General features: G+C 37.9%; 1 protein-coding gene across 1 annotated transcript in view; it reads left to right on the top strand.

The window, feature by feature from the left end:
- CSMD1 (CUB and Sushi multiple domains 1) overlaps positions 1-13,574 on the top strand; it is a 1,409,269-nt gene that overhangs the window by 898,650 nt on the left and 497,045 nt on the right. Inside the window, exon 8 of the mRNA XM_057697717.1 lies at positions 6,737-6,824. Within this exon, the coding sequence (XP_057553700.1) occupies positions 6,737-6,824 (88 nt within the window). The remainder of the gene's footprint in view (positions 1-6,736; positions 6,825-13,574) is intronic.

The raw sequence follows: 13,574 nt of genomic DNA, 5'->3' as shown, positions 1-13,574 counted from the left end.
TGAAACATGTCTTCAGGTCTCTAAAGAAGTAAATACCAATGGTAAAAGTATGTTTTAATAAATCACAGGAGCAATGTCGCTAAAACGTGTGAGTTTATTTAAGTGGTTTCTATTTCAGATTATTATTCCAAAGGTATATAAACTAAATGTTAACGTAAAAGAATGGCATCTTCCATGAAGATTTAATATTCAAGTCATTTCATTGTCCTAGTGCTCTGGGGGTGGCGTATGGCCTCGTGTGGAAAGCCTGTGAATCTGGCCTTTTTACTGAAGGAAAATTGCCACCAGATGGTGTTTGAACGGAAGCCTCATGGTTGGGGCCATATGGCTTCCCATGTGTATGTCTGATTGGGAAGACAGATGCAAACACCTTTTTCCTTTCCTTTTTGGTTCATTTTTAATATAAAAGGAATTTTATTATTAAGAATTAAACAAAGTTATTTTTAAAAGCCTCACTTCCATTTACAAAGCCCTCTAATATATAGTGTCTCATTAGCTCACGACAGCAAAGGAAAGAAAAGGAACCTGTATTTTGTAATCAGTTGAGTGGTGACTCTGTCCTGTCTTCTTTCCTGGAAAATGGGTTTAACATTATCTCCTCATGGAATGATTGTAGGGATTCAGTTTAAAATGTGTGTAAATGATACTTGGAGTTTCCAGCCAAGAATAAGTGTTTAATTTTACATCATCACCATCATCATTATTCTTAGCACTTCATTTCTAATTATATTTCTGATTGTTTCTCCAGTGTAAATCTTGTCTCCACTAAATTGTTTGTTTATGATCTCCTTTATCGTAGAAGTAGTTGTTTATACTTCTGCATTAGTTGCTTCCTTCGCGAGGGCCCTGGTCTAGCTATGTAATTCATTCAAAAAAAATTCAGAGTTCAACATGACATGTCCTCAAAGAACAGATAATTTTGTTACCAAACCACACTTGGGTGTGCTCAGCTGCACGCAGTAAAGCCACTCTAATGACACTGGGTTGTGGTGAAGGAAAGGGCAGCGTTTACTGCAGGTGCCGAGCCGGGAGTCCAGGCAGCTAGTGCTTAAAAGGCCTGAACTCCCTGAAGTCTTTCACTTGGAAAGGTTTTTAAAAACAGGGTGGGGGAGGTGGTTTGCAGGGCATTCAGCTTGTGGGCACTCTTCTGATTGGCTGGTGGTGAGGTCATCGGGAGTCACCATCATCAACCTTCTGGTTGCAACCAGTCTGGGGTCTCTGTGCTTGTGGGCAGCATACGGTTAACTTCTCCCAGCTGGCGGGCGTTTCAGTATCTGCAAAACAGCTCAAAGGACAAGGCTCAGAATATTGTCTGTAGATCTTGAGGAGGAACTAAAGGTCCTTGACTTTGTTTAATGGCTAAAGTATTATTATTTTGTCTTGCTTGACTGTTTTTCTTTCTTCCTGCATTTTCTCACTTCTCTGATTAAATTTATTCTTTGGAACTTGGGGAAGGCCTAGGAGGCTAAAGTTTCCTACAGACAAGAGGCAGAAGGCATGGGGGGAATCTTTCCTGTGAGGGTCCCATAGGATCCTGCTCCGTTACAATTTGATGGGAGGAGCACGTTGCTCACGGCTCTACACACCTCGCTGGAGTCTTGTGAGGGTCTAATGAGCTAGTGTGAGTCAACATGCCTTGAAAAAGCCATTTGATTGCATATACATTAATATAATTTACACCTTTTAAATCTAAATTCATTCAAAGTCTTTTACAAACTGTCTCATTTGTCTGTTCATCCACTTGCATAAGTTTACATCTTGCTTTACTATTAGTTAATGATGGGTCATGAATCTGCTTATTGAATATTCCAGTTCTGATTTTAAACTCTAAGGTTTTGACTAAAGTTTCATTAATATCTATGGCACATGTTATGTGAGATTTGAGAGGATATAATCTGACAAAATTAGTTAGAATGATATTAAGCCCAGTGACTCCTCTCTTTTGAAAATGTCTCGCTGAGACATCGGGATCCTGCTTGAAGCAGAGGTGTCTCTGTGAGTCTCCACAGCTTTAAAGCTTCAGTTTTCAGGGAAGTTAATTGTTCATGAGGCTGATGGGATCGCTGGGATTTGTGGAGCTCGTTGTTCTCTTGTGCAGAACCTGTTTGTCACCACATTTTTCTGTCATTATCCCATTACAAGCCTATCTCTGTTTCAGAAAATCAGCCATTTTTTGCATTTATCTCTCATCACTTTTTGTCATCTTCTGCCACCTGCAAGCTATTCAGACTAATCTATTTCATTCTGTGCTCGTGAAGAATTCCAACTAAGTAGTCTTTTTTTGAATAAGTAGGCAACTTTGACATTACCTTTAAGAAAGATACAGAGTCTTTTGAGCTGATTTTGATGGGTACCTCCAATTTGTCATTTCCGTGTAAGAAAAACAGAAAAGGGGAATAGAAGTAGACCTTTCTAAGCCTTTAAGTTGTTTTTTTTTTCGACCGGCTTGCTATTGTAAAGTAGTGAAATAAGAACCACACTAGAGTGGACTACTTCTGATAGAAACAGTGGCCATTCACTTTAGAGAAGGTGACTTCATTTGACACAGCAGTGGCTATTTTGCTTGAGGGAATATGAGAATTATATAACTGATGAAGGCAGAAAAAAATATGGTGGAAGTAAGATTCTTCATGGGGGTTTGAGCTTTTATTAAAACTAGAATCTTTTTAGAAAGTGAATTTTAGAGACTTTTTAGTAGACCACTGACTGCAGATTGAGAACCCTGCCTTAGCACGTGATACAGACTGCGAACCTCCAGAGTTGGAGAGAATAGTAGTAGAACGATCAGACTGCTGGAGGTTGATTTGGTGGTAGGTCATAAGCTGATGACTTGTTGGAATACATACACAGAGTGGTAAGTGTACAAAACAGAAAACTCACCATTTTAACTGCTTTTAAGTATGTAATTCTGTGGAACTAAGTATATGCGCACTGCTGTACATGCGTCACCACCATCCCTATCTCCAGAAAATTTTAAACATCCCTCACTACCTGTTAAACAGGTGGTAGGATGGGTAGTTACCTGTTAAGTAATAATTCCCCAGGACTTTCTCCCTGTTTCTGGCAATCATCCTTCCACTTTCTGACTCTGAATTTGACAATGCTTCAATTTTAATCTCTGCATGTTCTTAGAACTAAAGTGAATCTCCTCCTTTTTTTTTTTTTTTTTTTTTTTTTTAAAGTCCATTCTGCCAATCTTTGTCTTTAGTCTGCTAGGGTCACCATAACAAAGTACCACAGACTGCGTGGCTTAAACCACATAAATGTATTTTTTTACATTTCTGGAGACTGGAAGTTTCAGATCAAGGGTCGGCAGATGTGGGTATGTCTTCTGAGGCTTCCTTCCTTGACTTATTGATGGTGGCCTTCTCCGTGTATCTTCACATGGTCTACACCTGTGTGTGTCTGTGTCCTAATCTCCTCTTCTTTAAGGACACCAGTCCTGCTGGATTAGGCCCACCCTAATGACTTCATTTTCATTTAGTGACCTCTTCAAAGACTATCGCCAGATGCAGTCATGGTCTGAGGCACTGGGATTTAGAACTGCAGCCTGTGAATTCGGTGGGGGGTGGGGGGCACAATTCAACCAATACAGGGAGTTGATTCCACTTACATTTAAAGAAATTACTGATAGAAAAGCACTTACTTTACCATCTTGGCACTTATTTTCCGTATGTCTTATAGCTTTTTTATCCCTCATTTCCTCCATTGCTGTCTTCCTTTGCATTCAGTTAATATTTTATAGTGACACATCGTGATCCCCTCATTTGTGTTTATTCTGTAGATAGTTTCTTTGTTGTTACCATGAAGATTACACATAAGATCCTAAATTTATGACAGTCTGTCTTAAACCGATACCAACTTGACCTTAATCACACACAAAAATCCACTCCTTTACAGTTTCCCCCAACTTTATGCTATTGATGTCACAAGTTCTCTCTCTGTCTCTGTTGTATATCTATCAACATAGATTTATAATTGTTTATGTATTTGTCTTTTAAATCCTGTAGAAAATGAAAAAGTGGAGTCGCAAACCAAAATCACAATAATATATTTTTAAAATTTATTTCTGTATCTACCTTTACCAAAGAACTTTGCATTTTTATGTGGCTTTGAGTTACTGTCTAGTTTACTTTCATTTTCACTTGAAGGACTCCTTTTAGAATTTTTTATAGGACAAGTCTGGTAGTGATTTACTCCTTCAGCTTTTGTTTTTCTGGACATGTCTCACTGTTTCTCTCGCTTTTGAAGGATAGTTTTGCTGGCTGCAGCACTCTTGGTTGACAGTGTTTTCTCTTCCAGCACTTAACTGTGTCACCCCACTGCCTCTGGCCTAGACGATCCCTGCTGAGGAATCAGCTGACAGCTTTATTGAGGATTTCTTGTTTGTGAGAAGTCGCTTTTCTCCTTCTGCTTTCAAGATTCTTTCCTTGTCTTCTGATAGTTTACGTGTCTCGTTGTGTGTCTCTGAGATGTTCCTGCTTGGAGTTCATTGAGCTCCTTGGAATTGTCCATGTCTTTTCTGAAATTTGAGGTGTTCAGCCATTATTTACTCAAATTCATATTTAAGATAAGTTTTAAAAATTTTTGTCTAATAAGTTTTTTTAAAGAAGAATATTTGTCTAATAGGTCCAATGTGTGTATTTCTTCAGGGACTAGTGCCAGAGGTTAATGTTTCTTTGAAAGGCCGTGTTCCCATATTCCGTGGCATGCCTTGTGATCTTTGTTAAAAATTCGGCATTTGGAAGAAAGTGCCACCTCTGCCAGTCTTTGCAGAGTTGCGTGGAAGACTTCTAATCAGTGGGCCACTGAGCCTTGAGATCAGCCTGCGGTGAAGAATAAAGGTCTTCTCAGGGCTTTTCTGGGCACATGTGCTGTCTGGGTCTGGGTGTCTGTGTGCATATTTCTCCCCCAGGTGCTTTAAAATATCTGAATTCCCCAAAGGGCCTCATTGGAGCCTCTTCCCAGAGTCTCTCAGGTTCTGTAGTGTTGCTCTGCCTGCAGCCTCTTGCCTCCCCTGCCCACATGGCAGCAGCCCCCCTACGGCTTTACACGCACGTGTCCACTGTTGTCTGCTTGGCCTCCAGTCGCCATTCCCCAGGGTGCCTGAGATGGGCAAGGCAGGAACTCATCCTTCAACACAGTGGCTCGCAGACAGACCAGAACATTGTAAACAAGCTCCCCTCTGGTCCTCTATCCTCAGACAGGGAATGGAGAAACGGGCCTCTTCCTCTCAACAGTGCCATGTCAGGGCAAGTGTGGGGCAAAAGCAAGTACAAATTCCCTGAAATTTTCTACCATTATGAATATGGGCATTTACTCAGTTGCTGTAGATCTTTGACTAGTTTCCAGGGTTTCTACAAAGTTATTTTAGTCCGTAGTTATTTATGAGATGTTTCCACGGGGGAAGGAGGGCCTAGAGCTTCTATTCTACCATCTTACTGATGTCACTGCCCAACTTGCTGGATTATTTTTTAAAACTGAGAACATTAAATACTTGGAAAAGAAAACTTTATATTCTGGTAAGATCAGTATTTAATGAAGGGTTATATCCATATCACAATTTCATCCTAATTTAGCAATAAAAACTAAATCTTGCTATAATTACTAGTGCCTTTTTCTATGCAGACTTCCAATGAAATGCTTAAGGATTTCAGTATCTGCCCAAACTTTTTTTTTTTTTTGCTTCTTATGGTATTATTTGAAATATATGTGAATATATTTATATTTGTAAGAATGCTTTTCAGGTACAAATAATAAAATCATGTATTCAAATGCATCTGAATTGTAGGAAGTATATGAATCACCCAACAGGATATCCAGAGCTAGTGTAGGTTTCTGAGTTGATCAGTGTCTCTGCTTCCACTGGGATATCAAGCGTCCTGGTTCTTGTCGTGTCTCTTCTATTCATGCTGTTGCCTCCCTCGTTGCTGTGTAGCATGATGGTACCAACAGTTACACATTTGAAATTCAAACATGGTAGGTAAGGTCCAGAGCAAAAAAGAGATGAGCTCTGTTAGCTAACAGGAACATCTCCCCAGAATCACGCCTGCCGGCCTTCTCTCATGCATCATTGAACTGAATTGAGTCACAAGACCACTGTTGAACAAACTTCTGGAAAGAAAGAGGGAATTGCTTTGATTGGATTCAACTAATTAGATAGAGTGGGGTGGCTGTTAGAGTAGCAGCCACTCTAACAAGCAAATGAATCCTTTAAAAACTATTCTGACTATGCAACATCCCAGCAGGAGGAAAGGCTCTATATAAAAGAGATTCAAAAAATAAATCAGCACACCTGCACAAGAAGACCATCACTTTTTTACTTCAATGATAAGCATGCTTGATGTTTAAAATATGTTATTTTCTGTAAAATCTTGTATAGATCTTAATAGATAATTCTACATAAGCTATAGCATAATGCTCTTTTCTCCCCATCCTGCTATTAATTGTGACTTTTCATAAAGGTGGTCATAATGAGAAAATGTTTTAAAATTAAATTTAGACTTCTTTATTAGAGGAAAGAGTTCCAACCAAAGGCTGTTGGCATCCTGGGTAAGAAATCTGTTTTTCAGGAATAAGAATAGATTTATCTTAATCTAGCTAAACTGTCTTAATTCTTAAAGAAATCACATAAGTCATCATCATTTAAGAAACAAATCTACCTAATGTAAATTTATTATCTGGATATTTCCTGAACAGCTATATGAAAGTGTAATAATGTTTCTTTCTATTACAGTAACTCAAGGAGGTGTTGCTTTGGTCTCTGACATGTGTCCAGATCCTGGAATTCCAGAAAATGGCAGAAGAACGGGTTCAGACTTCAGGTAGGAGATGAAGTAATTATTTCAATAGAATTTATTTTCTAACACATATATAATTTCACCTTGTAGTTTTAATTCTTTTTCCTTTTGATTTAAAGATACAACTTCTTAATTATGATGCAGCTATAATATCTGTAGAATTCTAAAACATATTGTGCTGAAAAATTGCAGGTACTCCACAGTTTGTACCTTTCAGTATATAAGCCAATATTAAAAATTTAACTCTATATGGATATCATCAAAATTTTTCTCCAGGATTTTTTTTTCTGTGTTTAATTTGCTACCTTCCCAGATTCTAATGCATTTTGGTTAATGTGTTAAAAAATAGATGGTACAAAAATTTAATTATAGCTTCATAATTATTTCATTACATCGATCTTTACAGTAATGCATGGGAGTGGCAGTAGAAAATGTTGTGATCCATGTTACTAGGTTAGGGTTAGTAGAGACTGCTTTGTGGTTGTTGCCTGATGAATGTAGTTGTGATTATAACAGTGGTTTTTTGTTTAGATTTTTACATTCCTTTCAATTACTTCAAGAAATGGAACATTGTTCAACTTACAAGGTGAATACTAGTATTAGGAATAAGCTGCAAAATCAGAGCGTAAAGGGGGGCAAGAAATATGTTTTTCTTCCTCATAATCTCACTACTTTTGAGAAAGAAACCAAAAAAAGCTATTTGTAGAGTTTAGCCTACTAGTGAGCTGGAAATTGAAAGTAGTGATACTATTAGAGAAGGAAAAAGGAATGTTAGTGAAATTGGAATAGACGTGTGTGTGTGTGTGCGCGCGCGCGTGCATGTGTTTTAAAGGATAGAGAAATAATTGTCTGTAGGGTGGTTGTAATGAAGTTGGTAAAGTGATATATAATTTTTTTACACAAAAAGGAAGCAAAAGTGTATAAGTGTGCTATTGAAATACTTTTGACTTCATAGTAGTGTCTGTTATGTTTCAAATGGAATAGATAATTGGAATGGTTACAGTTTAAATATCACAAATTTTGAGTGTACATTAAGGTGTTAGCATTTTAGTTAAATTCCTTTGGAGCAGAGCCTGAGATGGGGACTCCCATTCAAGTGTTTTGTTTTGTTTTTGTTTTTGTTTTTCGGAAAAATGCCCTCTGGTTATGGGGAATGGAGGAAGCAGGATAGAATCAGAATCGAAAGCCAAGCAGGAAGTTGATTCTAACTAGAGATTAGCTTTGGTCCCAACCCGTGGGGAATTTTAGGGAACAGATCTTGCACATTTTATGCCCACCATTCTTGCCTTTCATCACTGGCTTCCTCCATCTGGCTCAAGGAAGGCCCAGTGAGCAGGAGGGTTTATGAGGCGTTATTCGCACCCCAGGGGGTGTGTCCTGTTCTGCGAGTGTGGTGGTCAGCTAAGAAAGAGAACTACTGATTTCAAATGTAAAATAGCAGTCAGTTGAAGGCATGAGGGAATTTGATCTCTTTTAAAGTGATGCAAATAGATGACATTTATGCATTCTTGCTAGAACCCATAGAGCTTGCTGTCCTAGGTATTCCTTTCTTATCTCAAAAGTCACCTCCTCCCAGAAAGTATTCTTCCAAGCCTTGGCCCCCAGAAGCCTTACACGCCCCTCCCTTGGGGCTCTGCGTTGTGCGTTTCAGGCCTCCACCTCCCCCACCCAGCTTAAGCTTCTCCAGGATAGGGCTAGTACCTTAGCGTCTCTGCCTCCTCAGTGACTGGAAGGGTGCCTGATGCAACAGAACTCTAAGGGTGTTTGTCAAAGTCACGTGTGTATGAGAGGGAACTCTGTTCTCCCTGAAGCCCAGAAACTTCCTTGGTCTGTGTGGCAGGGCTCTGTTTGAAAACAAAGCAAGTTAAATTTTGTCTGACTATGCCAAACTGTTCAAACTGCATCCTCTGGTAAAGAGAGCCAGAGAAATGTTAATCTTCAAAAGGTAACAAGGAATCCAGAAATGTTCAGGGCCAGCATTTATTTAGCACAAGGTCAAGAACAGAAGATTTTATTAGTATCTACAGTGAGAATGCTGGCCTTTATTCTATCTCATCCTATAACAGCCTCATTCCTGCATCTTTGTAGCTCAGGATGAGCCTTAGCCCTTGGGGCTGTGTTGATGTGTCTGGGGGGAAGCCAGGCTGGGCCTGTGCACGGTGAGTCAAAGAAGGGATGGAGTATCTCACCTGAGAAGTTCAGTCTTTCACTTTCTTAGTTTTTTGGGAAATCTCTATGTTGTTTCATGTCTCCAAGTTTCTGGCAATCAAATAATGTAACAGCTGAGAAAATAATTTGAAAGATTAAATTTTCTATCAGATTACATACAAATGGCATGTACTTTGTATGTACTAGTATTTTGTCATCTATGAGTGTACATTGTGTGTATACCTATATGTGTGATAAGCTAGTTTTAGGAACTTTTTTTGTAGTTCCTACAACATTTTTTTCATAGAACTTTCTCCCTAGATGATCCTGTCAACTACATATAAAGACACTTTTATGTATTTATTTTCAGTCTGTATGTATTTTATTCATTTTTCTTTCCTGGAGGAATTGCCTAGGACCTATATGACAAGGTTGAATAGAACTGGTGAGACATTCTTGCCTTATTCCGGATCTTAGGGGGGAGAGCAATCTGATTTTCATCATTGAGAGAGATATGAGTTATTTTTATAGATTTTTCATAGATTCTTTTCATCAGATTGAGGAAGTGTCATTCTGTTTTTAGTTTGTTGGGAGTTTTTACTGAAATGGATATATGATTTTGTCAAAAGCTTTTCCTATATCTACTGAGATGATTTTTTTGTTTAGTTGTTAATATGATTAATTATATTGGTTGATCTTCCAATATTAAACCGTCCCTGTATTCTGGAATAAAATTAACTTGGTCATAATGTATTACCCACTTTATGTAATGTTGGATTTGCTTTGCTTTTTTTTAATTTTTTTAGGTTTTTTTTTTTGCATGGATGTTCACAAGAGATATTGGCCTATAGTCTTTTCTTGAATGACTTGATCTGGTTTTGCTATCAGAGTAATAATATTGTTTCCATAAAATTAATTGGGAAATAGTCTCTCCTCTGAAATATCCTGGAAGAGTTTGTGTAGAATTGGTGATATTTCCTTCTTAAGTTTTTGAGAGATTCATCAGTGAAGCCACTTAGAATTGGAATTTTCTTATAAAAAGGTTTTTAAATTACAAATTAAACTTATTTTCTACTTGCAGACCTATTCTAGTTATCTAGCTCTACTTGAATGAGTAGCTTTGACAGTTTGTATCTTTCAAATTTCAAGGAATTTTTCAATTACATCTAAGTTGTCAAGTTTATTGGCATAAAGTTATTTATAATATTCTCTTATCATCCATTAAATCAGCAGTGACAATACAGTTCTAATTGCTGATATTGGTAATTTGTGTTTTCTACTTTACCTGGTCATTGGTCTAGAGATATATCAATATTATCTTCTCAAAAAAAGTACGTTTGGTTTCACTAATTTTTCTATATTAGTTTTATTTTCCTAATGTTCCATTGATTTTTGCTCGGGTTCCTTGCTATTGTCTTTCTTCTGATTACTGTGGAATTACACTGCTCATCCTTTTCTAATTTTTTGAGATCGAAACTGTGATTTAAGGCCTTTTTATTTTCTAATGTGGGTGTTCAATGGTATAAATTTCATTCTAAGAACTTCTTCAACTGCATCCCATGAATTTTATATTTTCTTTTTCATGCAGTTCAAAATACTTTTCTATTTTCCCTTGTGCTTACTTCTGTGATCATGGGTTATTTAAAAGGGCGCTATTTAGTTTCCAAATATCTAGGGATTGTCCAAGGATCTTTTTTGTGGCTTGAATCCTTTTAAATTTATTGAGAATTATTTTCTGGCCTAGAATATGCTCTATCTTGGCAAAGGTCCTATGCACACTAGAAAAGAATGTATGTTCTGTGGTAGTTAGGTGAAGTGTTCTGTAAAGGTCAATCAGGTCAAGTTAGTTGATAGTATTGTTCAAGTCTTTAATAGCCTTACTGATTTTGCAACCACTTGTTCTGTTACTGTGAGAGGCGTAATGAAATCTTCTACTGCAATTATCAATTTGTCTGTCTTTCTTAGCAGCTTTATCAGTTTTTGCTTCATGTATTTTGAAGCTCTGTTATTAGGTACATACATGTTTAAATTGCTATGTATTTCGAATGAATTCCTACCTTTGTTGTTATGAAGTGACCCACTTTATCCTTGGTAATGTTTTGTGCTCTTGGTAATATTTTTTGCCTCATGTTAGCATAGCCACTCCAGCCTTCTTTTGATGACCATTTACTATGGTAACCCTCCACATGGATTTGTACAACTGCTTCTGCATTCAATGTTACACTAGGTTGTTTTAGTTAAAATATTAAAAAAAATAAATTGTGCCTCACATATGGTTGAAACAGGAATGGATATTTTAATAACTTTTTTTCAAATAATTGTTTATATTTTTCTTTGATACTATAACAAAAATGAACAATTATATTTTCTTAAAGATTAGCGGCACTGTGGAATATGAAACCATAACAAACATGCCATGCTGCTATACATGAAAAGCTGTTGATCCAGCTTCCTTCTTGAGTGAATGTTTTATAGGTGCATGATGTTGCACCATCATGCATTAGTCATTTAGCAGATAGTGATTAATCGACTTACGAGCTCTTCCCAATGTTGAAACGCTTCCCTAGAGAATACCGGAGCTGTCACGTTTGTTAATGTCACCACACACTTTATCAGAAAAATCTTTAAGCGTCGGGAAGCTGTCAAACTCATGGTGTCAGATACAAATTTTTTAAAAATCTAAATTTTTTTTAGACAACTTGAATTTTGTCACGGAAAAAGGAATATAAGATCTTAGTATTATTGTAAAAGTACCAGCTCCTCTAAAAGGGTCTGACTACCCACAACAGGGGTCTTTGGGCACATCTTGAAAAGAGATGCGCTAGATATTCTGGGTGTCTCTTTCCCGCGTGAAACTTATTGTTGGAGTCAAGAGGAGAAGGAATGTAATGAAGATAAAAATATGCTATTTAGATACTTACTGCACTGCCGCTGAATTAGAACCCCGTGTCATCCCTGCTGGCAGTTAGCGGCTGTGTGGGGCCACCAGCATCAGATGTGCAGCACCTGTGCTTGTTTATTGGCTGCCTCCACCCACGTGACAGTGGCATCCACGTGTGTTCACACGCAAACTGGGAGATCCGAGTTATGCAAAGATATCACATGCCCATTAATCGAAATGGCGTGCGAATGTGCCTAGCATACGACAAGCTCCCTGTAAACGTCTGTGTTTTAAACAGAGAAAAGGGATATTCTTAATTGTTTAAAGTCTCTTTGAGACTGTTTTTAATGAAAGGCAATTCAGTTCTTTCTAAATTCTTATAATCAAAACGAATGACTAACATATAATCCAAACTAATAACCAACATTGTCAAGATGACTGGATGGAATTCATGTGCGGTTAGCACTGCAATTATGTGTAATTTGGGGCTGTTTTTGTTTGAAAAGAGTACACTTTATTAGGTTGGTAAAATATTCCTCATCTGATTTTATTTATACTATTATTCTTGTTTCTTTGGAAATCTTTTGTTTTCCTTAGACAATCTAAATATTCATTCCAGTATTATCTGTAAAGAACTCTAAATAAATGAAGCCTAAAATACCAAGCCTTCTTACTTGAATTTAGATCAACTCATGGACAGTTTTCCAACAATTGTCTTCACCATCAGTCGCTCTCTTAGAGACAAAGTACATTCACTGGAACTGAATGTGAATGAATAGACTGATGGAGCACTTCAGATACAAATATATAAGGAGTGGAGTAGGAGTAGGGATGGAGAGGTGATGGATGGCTCCTGGCTTTCATTATACATCTGCTTCCTGTGCTAGTAGGATATATACCCTGTGTACAGGCAGATGTAATTATCCCCATTTTGCAACAGCTGCTGAAATGCAGAATGTCGACATAATAAGATATCGAATCATGGTTAGAGATGAGATTTGAAACTGGATCTTATTGACCTCAAAGTTTGTAATAAGGAACTTTGACCCTAGTGGTTTGTAATAAGGAAAATGGCAATGACTAAGTGGTTTCACACCTATCATGCAGGAGCACTGGGGAGAGGTGTGCAGTGTGCAGACATCACAAAGTAGCCAAGCGAGGAGTCAAGATACGGCTGAAATCCAACCTCGAGCTGTGTTCCAAGCCATGCATTTTAGCCTGGGGTTGCTTGTGCTTAGCACGAGGGGTAACTTGTTCTGACTGATGACTGAGAGGGGGTGTCACGTAGGCTAGCGGCAGCCATGCTACTCTCTGCTAGATGTTATAGTTCCTTTATATATATTACCTAAATATGTATTATGTATTTGTATTAATATAGTATATATATTCACACGTTATACATTCAGAATCCTAAGATACATCATTAAAATCTTTTATCATATGTAATAGATTCTGTAATTGAATTTAGGGACCTCCCTGATGTCTCTCCTTTTCTTTCATATGAACTGCCCTCACTAACCTTCTTAGCCAAACCCTATTTAGCAACAATCCTAGATTTATAGGAGCTGCAGTACCTGTCCTAAAGCTCCCTCCTCATCCGAGTGGCCGCTGTACCCTCAGGTTCTGTCTTCCTGCTTGGCATCCCCAGTCACATTCTTCACCACGGATGGTTTCCTTCCTGCCCCACCTACACCACCCATGATGGTTGTTCTCAGTTGACAGAGACGCAAGTAGGGCAGGGCAGG

This window comes from Hippopotamus amphibius, chromosome 10 (assembly GCF_030028045.1).
Source record: "Hippopotamus amphibius kiboko isolate mHipAmp2 chromosome 10, mHipAmp2.hap2, whole genome shotgun sequence".
NCBI classification, from domain to species: Eukaryota; Metazoa; Chordata; class Mammalia; order Artiodactyla; family Hippopotamidae; genus Hippopotamus; species Hippopotamus amphibius.
The sequence above is the reverse complement of the archived record's forward strand: the minus strand, read 5'-3'. Positions and strand labels throughout refer to the sequence as shown.